General features: G+C 36.7%; 1 protein-coding gene across 1 annotated transcript in view; it reads right to left on the minus strand.

The window, feature by feature from the left end:
* USH1C (USH1 protein network component harmonin) overlaps positions 1 to 15,316 on the minus strand; it is a 44,552-nt gene that overhangs the window by 24,602 nt on the left and 4,634 nt on the right. The window contains exons 2-12 of the mRNA XM_084522146.1: positions 14,807 to 14,874; positions 12,696 to 12,839; positions 12,144 to 12,282; positions 5,332 to 5,440; positions 5,204 to 5,228; positions 4,540 to 4,597; positions 3,688 to 3,791; positions 2,537 to 2,621; positions 2,062 to 2,121; positions 1,725 to 1,781; positions 451 to 593 (exon numbers count right to left, since the gene is read on the minus strand). Coding sequence (XP_084378272.1) covers positions 451 to 593; positions 1,725 to 1,781; positions 2,062 to 2,121; positions 2,537 to 2,621; positions 3,688 to 3,791; positions 4,540 to 4,597; positions 5,204 to 5,228; positions 5,332 to 5,440; positions 12,144 to 12,282; positions 12,696 to 12,839; positions 14,807 to 14,874 — 992 coding nt within the window. The remainder of the gene's footprint in view (positions 1 to 450; positions 594 to 1,724; positions 1,782 to 2,061; positions 2,122 to 2,536; positions 2,622 to 3,687; positions 3,792 to 4,539; positions 4,598 to 5,203; positions 5,229 to 5,331; positions 5,441 to 12,143; positions 12,283 to 12,695; positions 12,840 to 14,806; positions 14,875 to 15,316) is intronic.

Below are 15,316 nucleotides of genomic sequence, written 5' to 3' on the forward strand. Positions count from 1 at the left end.
ACCAAGAGTTCAACATGCTATTATTTAAAACCTGAGGACATTCAAGACCATCTGCTTAAGAAGGATATCTCTGCAACTCTGTGAGTCACTATCTCCTTCTGAGACAGTTCCACAGCATGTTATTGTGAGAGTATGAATTTGTAACTGTTCCGCTAAAAATAAAGGACGGGGGAATGTCACAAAGAAAATACAAAATATCACATTAAACCATAGGGGTATGAAAGTCAGGGAACAGTGATTCTTGAGTGACTCTCCTACTGAAGACATGCATTTGAATAATATTGGTTTGGAAAACCCAGAACATCAAGGGGATAAGTAATTATGAGCAGAGACTCCACAAAAGCAAGCATAACTTAATCTAAGTTGGGAATCTCCTTAAAATTATTCCTGTCTTACAAGCCCTTTTCAAATCCAAGCTACATTTTTCAGACCCTCCTATGGAGTCCTTACAATCTCTCTTTCTCTTGCTGCTCTTTGATGATTTTGTTGGTTTCCAGCGCAAGCCGCTTCTGATGCATCAACTCCTGGCGTTCCTGCTCACGAAGACGTGCCTCCCTCTGCCTCTCGTCTTCAGTCATAAACAGCTCTTTTCCCTGCAATCAGCACCCCAACACAAATCAGTGACGAAAGAGTCTCATTAACATTGTTTTTCTGGGGAATAATTCAAAACCAATTATGTAACAGCACATCTGTCATTTCCTCACATAACTTTCAGTGAGGAATGCTTTGTGAAAGACCCCCAAAAGACCTGGTAATTTTACTCCAAAGAGAAACTCCAGTTTTGTTCCAATTTATGATGTGCTAAACACCTTAGAAGAGGCAAGCAACCACTAAAATCAGCAGTAGTGTAGTAGTCATGCCAAAGACACTCCCAGTACATTACCCAGCACAAACTCCACATTCTGCTTTCTTGGAACCTGAGCAATTCAATGCCAGAGAGCAGCTCATTGAATGAATCCTGATGGTAAAGACAACTACACAATCATTGTGTTTTAATGCTCCTGTGCCTGGCTGCTGTGGAAGAGCACCATCATTTAGGAAAGATGAAAGCTGGGAATGTAGATTGCAAAAGATTATATTAGCTGATGTGTTTCAGTTGTTTTTGTTTCTATTTAATTTGCTTTATAGTGAAGACACCAGCACTATTTTCTATTCAGGGAAGATATTTCAGTGGTGCTGCTTGTGGAACATTTTGAAAACATCTACCTAGATTTCATTACTGAAACTAAAATCCCTTTAATTATGAAGGCAGAATTTTTCACATCTCTGAGAATCAAAGTATAGAGCTCTTGAACAAAAGCAGGCAGTGAAGAATGCCTTTGCATTAAGGTCTTTGCTTGATCAGTAAACAGGAGTAAAGAAACAAATAGTTTCTCTATTACAATCCCTTCTTCAGTACAGAAATGTGTACTGAGGAAAGGAGAAGCAAATGAGGTAAAGTAGGGTGGAGCAGAGGAGTCCCAAAGCAACAATTAACCATTTTAAGGATGCCAGTGGTAAACACTGGAGCAGTTCCCACCTTTTCTAATTTCCGTTAACATATCTGTGTAGAATATCATATCAATGAAATAATGAAAAGCCACTCTGAACTACCTTGGTTTGATGGAATTTGGCAGTGTAAACATTATAATGAAATGCAGCTTTACATTTTATTTATTTTTATTATTTATTTGCCCATATAGTAGTTTTCACAAACATTGTGCTTTTGCAAGTATACTACTTACAGCGCCTGCTACCACAGAGATAGTCAAAGTACGGCTGCTTTTGAGCACTCTGACAGCCTGCAAATTGAAACAAATCAAAAAATCAGTCTCCATTTAGTGATAAACATCCTGTATACAAACAATGAACGATGCTGGTTGTCAAGGCTGGAATTACTAAGAGACCTACATGAACTGAAAAAAAGATGGTAGCAGTTCAGATCTCCAGATTCTCATGTTCGATACACTCTTAGGTTAAGTAGCCCAGTATCAAAACATGTTTTTGCAGCCAGGAAAATTGGATAGAAGCTTAAAAACTGACAGCTATGTATTCATGGAATTAGGAATTCTCATTTCTTACCTCTTTATGGTCCACATTAGAAAAGTCCACTCCATTTACTTCGACAATCTGATCACCAACCTAAAGGAGTTAATCCATATTTTAGTATAGATGCTGAATTAATACATATACTAACCAGATTTGGGGGGGAGAGAGAGAGAGAGGGACTCTATCTAACATTCTCAATACAATAATTACCAGTACTGGCAGGGTATAAGGGGAAAACTGGCCAGGTTTGCATGTCCTCCCATAGGCATGTCTTACCACCACTATTTGAAATCAAATACTGAACTGGGTGGAATATTGGTTTGACCCTAGAAGTCATCTTGTTGTTAAAATGTAGGGAACTTGCTTGACTGGAAATGTAATACACGACATTTCTTTGTTATGGAAGGAAATCACAGCTAGTGATACTACAGTGATCCAGAAAACCTGAAGACATAAATGCCAAATAAGATTTCCTTGTAGTACCTACCTTGGAACGTGGCATACATACCTCTAAGCCCACCTCCGCTGAAAGAGAACCTGGCTTAACGTTGCTGATAAAAATGCCTGGTTTTTGTGTTGGACCACTGGAAATACTGGTGTAAGATTAAAACAAACAAACAAACACAAACAAACAAAAAACACATATTTATACATAATATTTACACACTAATACAAAGTAAGCAAGAAGGCTTGAACTTAGACTGTTAAAACCTAAAAGAAAATTATCCAAGCTTGTAAATACTGGTTTAAATGCTGGAACTAACACAGTACACTGACCTACACTAAGTTCCAGGGACAGTAGTGGTATTGAAAAGCCAGCATGTAATACAATGATGAATTAGTAATTTCTTGCATAGTTATGAACTGCAATTCATTATGTATTTAGAAGCAAAAAGGATGGTGCAATCAGGGTCCAACATCTAGCGAGGAAACACTGAGATGCAACCTATGCTGACTGCCAACAGCAATTATTTGTGAGGGTAATATATCCAGCAGGTGATACAGAATCACCCTTACAGGTTTGCAAATATATTTTTAAACTTGACACCTTCCACACAATAAGAAAGAAAACTTGCTTTAGAAAATATTCTGTTCAGTCCCATCTTGCTAATTTCTTGCTAATTTACTGAATATACCTACATGTCTAAGAAAGCCTCCATAACTAGATGCAAGGACACGAGTCTGAGAAATATCTGTTCATATTTCTAAAAATGTTGAAAATTCAATATTCATTTTAGGAAATGGATATAGATGGGCAATGGTCTTTCAGTTCAGAAAAGTTTCACAGGAAGCAGTCTAAGTTCAGGGAATCAATCTAACTATAGGTAGTGCTGGAGCCTGCTATGTCACAGAGCAGCACTTAAAATTTAAAAGCATTTAAAAGGTCCTGTTCCATGACACAACTTGTGTTATGTAACTCAAATTTAACAATAAGAGCAAGATTATAGAGAACTGTTTTGATTTTAAGTCAGAACTTGGGACACAGGTATTATACCTCGTCTAATAATATATCATGTGTCACAGATGTCCTGCTGTTAGTCTTCCTTATCCTGTGTGGTTCTCCATGTCCCTAATATCATATCAGTGAATGAAGGAAACAGCTGCCTTGGATGTCTCATTTAACAAATCAGTGATGTTAAGTAAGAACTATGCACCCACCTGCATCCCATGCCTTTTGTACCAATCAGGCTAATGAAGACTTTCTTCTCTTTATTGTCTCTCCCTCCAGAAGAAGCAAGACCAGCAACACTGCCCTTTGCTTCCTGCAGAAGGATTAAAAAAATGCTGCAGACGTTATTCTGTGTTGAAGTTCTATCAAGACTACTATAAATATCATGAAGCCAGGACCAAACCCTGACAATATCAAGGTAAGATTCCTCAATGGACCTATCAGAAATGAATGTGAAGTACAGTGGAACAATTTGACTGAGGTGAAAGACTGACCTTATCTATTTGGAGAAAATTGTTTAAATAGTCAAACTTCTATCCAGTAAAGGATGAAGGAAAATTAGAAGAAAGTGATATGGCAAAATAATCATTTAGATGTTCCTTGACAAAAGAGCTGGAAAAATACCTGATAATGATTACTATTTAACTAAGCCTTTCTTTCTGAAAGCAGAAGAATGATAATTGTGGTCTTTCTCTTCGTTGCTGCAACCCATTGAAGTCATTTGCATTCATACCTGTCTTTCTTCCACCAACATAACAAAGATAGACCAAATAATCTTTTAAAGATTTATATAGATAAAGAATGGCCTGGTAAATTGATAGGCTTAATCAAAATAGGGTACCATTTCATGAGTACAAGATATTCTATTTGTATCAGGCCCTTTTCTAGTGATTCTAGAATCATTTCATATCACAAAAGATGTTTCTCCCAGAATACTTGTAATAAAATATTGCACCTTAAAAATAAATACAATGACTTCTGTGATAAACTCAGAGGATAGAGTGGTTCAGAACAGTTACAGACTTCCCAGAAAATATCTTAATGAAATATTGATCTCTTACCCCAGATTCTGACACAAACTGGTCCACATATTGCCATTTAAGGGGTTCATCTGCTGAGCTGGAACGAAAAAGTGATTAAAAATAGTGGTGAGGAATTTAAATGGAACATTGAATAAGCATGCAATTCTTTAGGCTAGTAAAGCTGGTCAAACTTAAAATTGAGTAAACCTCCTCAAGTGAAACAATATTGGGAAACTCTAAGAATAACCAGGAAAATAATCTTAAAAACTGGAACAACTTATATAAATCTCTACGCAGAGACACACCTCTCATTGTTAACATTTGCCCACCATTCCACTTAAAGGTTTGCCTTTTCAAAAAAACTGGACAAAGGACAATAGTTTGAACTTTTTTATTAGCTCTGAAGCAGTTCTCAGATGTTGTATGCATGCAGTAGCAGCAGAGATCTGTTAAGCAAGGTGCATTGATAATGAAATTTCCAGGCTGCATCCACTAAGATAGAAGAAATAGAAAATGGTTCATTTAAGTAGTCAACTGGCCTAACAACCCAGATACTTTAAACACCACATCCATCTGCTCATCACACTAGACATACCATTTTAACTAGGTAAGGAGATGCCTGTTCACAAGTTTTCCAACATACAGATAAACATAATGGTTCTTTGAATATTGAAAAGTCTGTGTGAAAATTAAATATTATTACCTTTTGACAGGTATCATTCCAATATCTGAAAAAGAAAAATGCAGTGTTAAGTAACAGCATTTCAACAGATCACTAGCTATCGACAGCAACAACCTTCAGCAATACAGAAGATTTTTGAAGTTACTTACGTCTTACTTTTATGGACACTATTTTCTTCGTGCGAATGAGGTTTATGACTTCCTCATGTGTGCATGATGAGATGGAATATCCATTTATACGAACTATCTCATCTCCAACCTCAGAAATGAAAAATAGAAGGAAAAAATGTAAAATAAGATTAAAAAAAAAGTTTCTAAGCAATGATGTGATCTGGCAGTTATTTAGATGCAGAGGTTTGATGATGTTGACTTCTCAATATTCTGGGGATTTCAAGTAAGTGCCAGATGAGATTTACCTGTATTTGTTTGAAACCAATTCTCAACACCAACAGTATAGATAAATGGCCAGAATACTAGTTTTACAAATAATATTTGGTGGAAAGCAGAAAGAGGAGCCAGACTTCAACCCTGCAGATTATCTTATATACAGGTATCCATATTTCAATTCAAACAATTTTGGAGCATTTTTCCTTCTTTATGCAGTAGTAATTCAAGTTTTTACCATATGTTCTCTAAGATACTTTCCTAACTTTTCTGATCAATAGGAAGTTAACCTTGATCTTATTAACTTGCCAGATTCTTGATCAGAGTACTGCATTGTTTTAATGAATTTAGCTCGATATCAAATGCAATATCTTATTATTTACAATAGTCGTGCACTAGCATAATGAATATTTATTTTGGGGTGCAGTAGTTTTAGTCTTCTTGGATCATCTACATGAGTTACAAAATTGAGTGCTGTTAATATTACAGCTTTTTCAGGTGTTTTCACAGCAGCAACCCATCTTTTCTCCCTCAGACTGTGGCTGGGGAGACAGTACTGGCACACTATTGTGGCCCTGAGGCCCCTAACGTGGAAAAATAAAGTGGGAAAACTTGGGGCAAAAACCATACAAGGAAGCTCCCAGCAGACAGAAGGCAAACTAATCACTTATTACCAAGCTTACTTGGGTTTCTGTGTGCACGAACTATATATTTGGGCAACAAAGTCCAAACAAAGCATGATGAGAAAAGACCAAGAATGGGTACTCTGAATAGCAGAGACAATACTAGGGTCATCCCTAAGGCAAACTCAAGAGTATGTAGAAGTAGCTTCAGCTGTAGCTGTTGCTTATATGGTGATAAAATGACAGTGTATTGATGCAAAGCTTTAATTTAAAAAGGCTTCTTCTCCTTTAATTTATACCCATATTTGATACACGGCAACTTGGACATCTTCTATTTTCTCTGAACTCTGCCTAATGGTCCCCTTAGGTAGGTAGCCTAAGAAGGAATCAGGGATGGAGACACTGCCTACATCATTTAAGGGTGTATCTTACTAGCTGCTTGAGATGACACTGAAAAACACAAGGCCTTGGCCAGAGCATTATAAGCACTTTTGCCTGATGCAAATTATGTGATGTGACTGTCTGAAAAGTAGTGCCAACTCTCCCCCATTAGGCAAATCAGCCCAAATTAATCCTCTGCACAGAAGGATAGGTAAACGCTTACCAGGAAATGGCTTAAACAAACCAAATGTTACCCTCATCTATCTCTGTACTTTGATCTTCACAAGCACAATGCCAAATACCTTGACTTTACTGCTCTCCAGCACCATTTTCTACTGTGAATATTTATATGTAAAACATATCAAAATGCCACCTGGGTAGTTGACAGGCTATTTCTCATTAATATTAATAGGATTTTGTTCTTAATTAATGAAATTTTGTGTGGTCCCTATAAATCTGCTTTCATGGCAGCATTACTACTAGTTAATGATTGCCTACATTTTCCAATTAAGACTCAAGTTTTGAGCTGCAAAATTGTGTTTGTTTAGACTTAAGTTCTCCATGCTAGTGTCCTCTTTAGGCTGATTTTAAATTTTGGCAAAGGTAAGGGAACAAGTTCTAAACAACAAAACTTGGGTGGAATACATTCTTGCGTTCATTAGAGAAAAACAAAAACAGAAACAAAACAAAACAAAACCCACTGTATCTACAATCAATTTGTTGAGAGGCTCTGTGCTTTCATTGTAGGTTTGGAAAAGGTCCTTATACTAGAAATTGAATATCACGAACATGAAGTCTTAGTGAACATCATCATTGACCCAAAATATTTAGAAGGAGAGAGGCTCATCATAACAAATTTAATGAAAGTTAGTTAATGTGATGACTCTGCCCATACTAAGTCTGGTCTGGGGAAAACTTCCCTTTCATCCAGTTGCTTGGTATGAAGATCAGCTGTGAACACGTCTGCAGAGCAAAGAAGTCGGCTGGAATCCAGGGGGCCAAAGAGTCTCCGTGGGAATAGAAAGTAATGAGAAGTTTCATTCAGCCTTAACCACAAAGTCGTTTTCGCACAATGGCATTTCCTCACTATCTGCTTACATCCCTAAAGACTTCATTGTTATATTTACACAACAGTAATTACGATAAGCATTGTAATTTTTAACACAATGTTCATTAAGACACTGCAAGCAATCACTACCTTAGTTAACTCTATGATACAGGTGTTTTCCTACAGAACACTACCATTTCTCTTTTCAGCCAAATTCTTTCAGTCTCCCCCATAGAGACTTTTCAACTTTACTGTCAGTAGAAAGACAGAACGTAACACCACCGTTCTTAGTCATACCAAGAAAGTGACCTACGATGGCCACTTATATTAAGTCATGCAGTCTATCTACTGTTTTTTCTATCATGCAAGCTCAATGACAGTATCTGCACCTGAAGAGGCTTTTAACAGGTGAAGAAGTCACAGTCTAGGTTGCTGAGGACTAGCTTCCCTGTACCTTGCTGACATTTTCAGGGAAAAAATGAATACAGCTAGAGACTCCTGCTCTGGTTCTGTGCATCTCAGCACCAAATGCTGCAATTTGCCTTGCCACATTCATGTTGGAGGAGCAAGTGGAACTGGAAGCATGAATTTCTCAGTACAGTCTGTACCTTAGAGACTGTCACCTGGGCTGTGATACCTTTATCCCTAGATGATGGGATATTGGACATGCCATTACCCACTGCCTCCACTCTTATTTGCATGGAAAAAATATCAAGTTTTTCTACGGTGCTCTGTTCAGATGGAAAAAAGGCACCAAAACCCACATTGTACTTTTCCACTTTCATAGACTTCTATGCTGAGAAGTGCCGTATGGTGTGTAACACTATACGAAACACTACAAATACGTCAACTGTACCAGCATATCACATGCAGTGTGGTATCCACTAGAGATCGTAAAGTTCAGCTGACATAGCTTCGAAAGACTAACAAAGTGAAAATAAATAATAATAATAATAATAATAATAAGGGACTCTCCCGAAGTAGAGAACATTTTGCAGAGGCAGAACAACAGTCCACAACCCTTAAATGTGGGACTGCTGCTCCACCTGCTGGGCACCCTGTATCTCACTCAGGGCAATGGCCTGCATGCAACTCAGCACCCCAACCAACTGGGATCAATTGCAATGCTCTAACTTACAAAAGCACCCCCATTTTAAGACTGCAAATGGCAGTGCTGTTTGAGAGTCTTGATGTAGTTTTTGTATCAGGAGACTAGTGTTGCTCTGACGATGTCATTATTCACTAAGCTAGTCATATCTGTTAACATTGTATCACCTCCCTAACAGACACATGTTTACATAACCATAATTTCAGCCAAGAATGTATTTTATTTTCTCTGCCCATAAAGGAATGAATGTTTCCCATTCAGATATTTTCACTGCTCACCTTTACCAGGTAGTCATTTCATTTCTGAAGCTGCTCAGCACTCTCAATTTATCCTAAAGACATTTCTGTTGCTGACAATGAACACTGATGTTGCTCTATGCCTGTCTAGGCCAAAACTACTGCAGACATCATGGGTGTGTAATGAATCACTTTTTTGGTACACTTCAACTGTTTTTCCTGAGAAGTGTTCATATACTGAAGTAATTGATAGCTGTTTTCATACATGTTGGTGCTTTTGTACTTGTGTCATTCTATACCAAACTGTTGAATCAGAAGCAGTAAAGATAAGAGTCTGCAGGTAGAGCAGAGTACAACAGTAATGATTTCTTTGTTATTATATATCACCATTTCCCTATGAACAGGGAGATGACAGACTTTTAAAAGAGAAACTGCAAACCTAACTTTTCCCAAGTGAAATGCCTCTCATTTTCAACTTTTAACATGGGAAATATAATATTTAGTGCTTCCAGGAAATTGAAGGGTTTTTATATAATGACATTACTGTTTCAAATTTCTCATTTGGTATACTTCTTCCACTTTCATCACTCATCCCAATCTCAATCTTTTTGTATTTAACAGAATCTCCACAGATAAAAGTATATGAGAAAGCAAAGTGGGGGAAAAAAAAAAAAAAAAAAAAGATTAAGTACATTTTGTCATGAAAGAACTATACCGTTGTCTTTTAGAGAAATTGTAGTTAAAGGGCCAAAACTACAAATACCTCAGTGAAGTTTCCTGAGTACTCAGTCATTTTAATATAGCTTGGGAACTACTTCAAGGAGAAAAGCGCACAAAATTAACAAGATTAAAAAAGAAGGCAGCAGGATAATAAACTGATGTTATAATAGATCATTATACCTTTCTCAGACAGCATTTTTGGGATAGAAAAAGTGTAGAGATTTAGTTAAATAACAGGTGGATGAAATTTCAGAAGCAGTTGGCTTTATTACGAGACAGCAATTTAGAACAATGAGCTGCCTGTCAACTCTGCTTATTCACTTGGGTTTAGAAAGTGCCTAGTGCCACCTATTATGAAGGCATTTCAAGCTGCTCTTTAACACCCCCTAGCAACAAGCACAAGTCAGACAGTCACGTTAGCTGTTCATATTAACATATATATAATCTAACCCTGACAAATTCACAGTCTCGTGGATTTTTCTTTTTGCCCTTGTTGCCCCTACTTTGTCTGCTGAACTCCAGCCAAGCTGAGTTGCAGTACAGTCATAAACCCAGCCCAAAGATCCTGTGCATTTCCATTCACTATCACCAATACGTAGCACAACAGCCCATTACAGAAAGCCAGAGGTATCTTTTTGCATGCTATGAAAAAACAAAGTATTGGCATCTTTACAGTAGCATGACAACTGAGCACAACCTTCTTATCTGTCGTGTCAAACCATTAGGCAAATAAGCAGAGAACAAGAGCTGCAACATAGTGTTAAGATGAATATACTAGCCTGACAATAGAAGACAATGGCTGTTAAATCCTTTGCTGCTCAGCATCACTAGTGCCTTCCAGTATTTTTAAGGAGATGCTTTAAAAAGCAATAGAAATGACTGGTCTTTTTATTATTATTATTATTTATTTAAAGTTTTCTAGCAGTGGAGGAAGGATGCACTGGATCTCTCTTCTGAGCTCATCATAACCCAGGTGTGTCTTTTTACCCAGTGAGAATGGGAAGGGTAGACAAAAATAATGCACAAGGCACACAAGCTTTTGTAATACAAAGCCTGGGAAGGTACATCAATGCCCCTTTCTGGAGTCATCCACCAGCAAATCCCATGCTTATGAGTAGCCTGCTGACATATACAGCTCAACATTTGTGGTGTCCTACGCCACCCTCACAATTCTAACTAAATTCAGAATTTGTGGGTGTGTATTCCCTGAGTTTGTGGTTTTGTTTAAAGAGGGAGCTTCTAAAAGTGTCCAGAGAGCTCATCATGTGCCTATTCAGAGCATGCTGCCAAAAGATGGGACTAATTCAATGCTGATTCTGAATTAGTGAATGGGACATCTAGGTGTGAATGCACAACCAAAAGGGCATGTGTACATGTAAGCAAACACAGAGAGGAACATTGAAATTTTAGAAAACTCTCTGTGTAATAAGCAAACATTGAACCCTAATTGTGACTGCCTTGTGGAAAAGGGCTACAGTGAAGCTTATCTACAGAACATAGTTTAATTAAAAATTGTATTGAATCATGATAATTGACACATTTTGGACTATTATTAAATATAATCCTTAAATATCAACACTTGCAACAACCACTCATGCTCCACAAATTGAAATTAGCCAGGCATATCAGCTTTTCTACTCAGAAATACAGACCCTTAATACACCTTATCAACTACTGTCTTAGAAAGATGCAGACATTTGTCACAGCAATTGCTCACTTCTTTCTTCACCAGGAAATGTATGAAGAAAGGACACACACACAAACTAACAAAACCCACAAACCTTCATTAATACAAATTGGAGGAATCAATTTAGCAAAGAGAAGTGTTTCTACACATAATTATTTTTGCCAGCTTTGTTACAGTTCATGCAGCTAGAATTTAATCACTGAAAGAGCAGTACTATGCAGTAAAAAAAGACATGGAAGACATGACCTTTTTTTGCCCCTTTTCTGTGCTTCCATTGAGAAAAAAACAAAACAAAACAAAACAACACAAACAATCTACACTTGAAGTTCAAATAAACACCTCATTACACAAACCTTATCAATGCAACGTGAAATTGACATTCTCAGTATTTATGTGCTCCGTCCTACCTTTAATCAGATTTTGGCAAAGTTAGAGAAGACCTTTTGTTCTATCAGCTTACATTGAACTACGGCTATTCATGAAGCACAGATTCCAGAAAGCCCTTTAGTCTTCACAGATCATCATATCCCAAACATGAAAAAACTGCTCTCTTACTTAATTTTAATGATATATAAACCATTTTAATAACCTCATTCACTGATGGTATCTGCTATGGCATCATCTTACATATGTTTTGAATTTCATTTGAAAAGACAAAAAGCACCTTTGCTACAACTATCTCTAAACGCTGAAAGACATTTCTTACCACCTGCTTTCCCAACATTGGAGCAAAAAGCATTTTGCAGCACAGTATCCAAGAATATAATCATCTTACCTGAAGTCCAACATTGTCTGCTTGTCCTCCTTTAACTAACTGGGAGATAAAGAGGCCACAGCTAAATTCCACTCCACCTCTCACACTTAGCCCAAGTCCTTCAGGATGCAAGCGATCCAATCTCACTTCTTTCAGCTTTCTGCAAAAGGGGAAGATACCTGACTGTTCAGCTGCATAACGTTTTGTTGCAATAGTGTTTCATATGCAAGTTGTGCATTATTCTTCTCTCATAGCATTCAGGCATAAAAAAAAAAAAAAGAAAAACAAACCAAAACAAAACCACTTGACTAATAGAGCCATAAGAATCTATTATTATTATTATTAAATGCAGGAAGAATGAGAAAAGACTGTTTCAACAGGGAAGCATTGTTTTTAGATTCCCATACCCTGCTTTTACTAGATTAACTACCACACAATAAATTTCACATAGTTCAAAACGATACTTCCAGCAAATACAGCAAGCGTCAAAAAATGTGAGTTTATCTAAAAACTCAGTCAGTATTACTTGGTTGTATTTTCTGAAGTTAGCTACTTTATTCTATATCCCCTTACCTTGATCTTTTGGGTGTAAGCTGATCATACTCCACCTGGTGTTTTAATGGAATAAGTGGGCGGATAGCATCAAATAGAGGCAACCTGCTTGGTTCGTTAATTACGAGTTTTAGATCCCCCACAAGCACTGGAAGATTCATAGATCTACAAAAACACAGTGAGAAAACAGGCACAGGTAATCAACACAAAGAACTATTTAATAACTAGCTGTACATTTGTCTTAAATATTTGTGTGCCCCTTCAACCTACTAAGGAAGTTATTTATACAAATCTTGGTTTAACCAAAGCAAAATAACCTCTGAGAAAGCAAACTTTCTGTAAGCAAACAAGAATACCTCCTTCAAAACAACTGAAATATCCTATACAGTGCTTTTATTTTTTTAAGATCATGCACATCACCTTTATAGATGGTATGTAATTAAATGCTTGGGGCTTTCCAGATATTTATGGTACTGTTTGGAATTAACTTTACAGACCAGACATACCTGCCAACTAGATTTTTATTTCCTAGCAATCCTTCTTATTGAATCTAGGCTGCAAACTCTTCTCCTGAGCTGAGCTCAAGGGATGGATGAATCATTCAGAGCCAGAAAAATCACGCCACTAAGTAATTAGAGCACAGACTACTTAAGTTCTAAAATTCATTTCAAACCAGAACAGAAATAAAAACTGAAATAAAAACCAATGAAAAAAATAACCGAAACAAGTGAAACCACCGTGAATGTTTGGTTGAATGACAGCTAGACAAAGTATCCCTTGATACTATCAGCACTGAGGTAGTTACGGGGCTAGAAAGTGTTCTTTGATGGCCAGCTGCAATGAGTGCAACAGCTCAGTACAGTTCAGTGGAGCTATTCCTGCACAACATCCACCTAACTTGGTGTACAGTAACTACTGATCCCTCTTTCCTCTTTTATCATTTACATTTCCTGACATGCACTCTCTCTAAGGCATATACACTGAAAATACGTCTCAGGAATGCATATTAAATGGCATTAGAGGTCAAATACTTAAATTTAGAAGTGCTTTTTGCAATGAAGCAGAAATAAAATGTTATCTCCAATAGCAAATGTGTATATTTTTCCCCTGGAACCCTTCATCAAGGATTTTTAAGAAGTTATACTTCATCAATCATAGGGATCATGGAAATTTTGCTTAAGCAATTGAAATTTTGGAAATCAAGGAAAAGTTACTATATGCATTGTTAATTTTGTAACTGTAAGAAGATTTTAAATAATTAAGAGCTACTGATTGAACCTCCTTTCCAAACAACAGGCTTTATGAATGGAGAAGCAATTAGACAGACCTGAGTGAAACTGAATCAGATATGCAGCTGAATACACCCCAAACTAGAGCTCAGTGCAAACATCAGATCAAAATATCTACATTACACTTAGCTGAGATGCTATTAATTAAGATATGAATGGAAACAATGCCTATTAGAGCCACTCATCTACGCTGAGTGGAAAATACACTCTCATTTTCTTTCAGAAACAATGGATGAGATGCTGATCCCATGTGCAATGATATAGGTCCTATGCAACTAGGGTTTAAATCACTTCAGTAAAGGACTGGTAATTGGCCTATCACTTTACCATTTTTTTTTCCATTGTGTTGGAATATGTCAGTTGTTAAACATGCCAAACAGATTCCCAGCTTTCAGATAAAAACAATTGAAAGTAAGTCTTAATCTGAGTAATATGCAAAAATCTTTAAAAAGCGAACTGGGTGAAAACCTCTGTTGAAAATAAATAAGCATCATTTGGAAATACAGCAGTATCACTTGGAAATAATAATGAATCAGCACTCTCTTCCTGTTTACTAAGAACATCCATGTGCTTTTTTCCCTACTAAGAATCCACCAAATGAGTTTACAAAACTGTCAAATCAGAAAAACAAAGTAACTTTGCTATTAACAAAAGACATACCCCTTTATTGGCCACAGAAACTGTGAAACTGAAAATGTAAGACCTCAGGAAAAAGAATTAAAAATTATTATTTCAACTGATTTTCTAGGAATTTATAGGAAGAGCAAAAGTCTTGAATACCCACTTTTAGGATTGCAAAACTAAGTAAAATTCTACAGAAGTATATATATAACTAGATCTTACTGGTGGTACATCCGCAGCACATCATAAAGGTAATCCTTCTCCGCTTCATTGTCAATTAGCAGATTAACCTGAAAATCCAAGGACATTACTGTAAATCTGACTAAACAGTCACAAACATTTCATGTACAAAACTTTCACAAAATCTTAAGTCACAGATCAAATATTTCAACAGGGAAAGTTTTGATTTTTTTTAATTAACCCGTTTTTGCAGCAGGGAATACTTCACAATGTGAAATTTACAACAAGACTTCTTTTTAATTATTATTATTATTACAATTAGACAAAATAGTAAATACGAAAGTCTCATATTCTCTACGCTAGATTTCTTCTTGGCAGCATAATAGTCTGAAAATAATAGCACATTAGTCTTACCTGATAATCGCTGTACTGTTGAATAAATGTTTTCAGAAACCTTTTTGGCCACTCATTAATATAACACATGTTGCCACAGAGAAAAATACCCCACTGAGATAATTATAATCTATGTCCTGTGGTTCCAAACCACTGATT

This window comes from Aythya ferina, assembly GCF_964211825.1.
Source record: "Aythya ferina genome assembly, chromosome: 5".
Classification (NCBI taxonomy): Eukaryota; Metazoa; Chordata; class Aves; order Anseriformes; family Anatidae; genus Aythya; species Aythya ferina.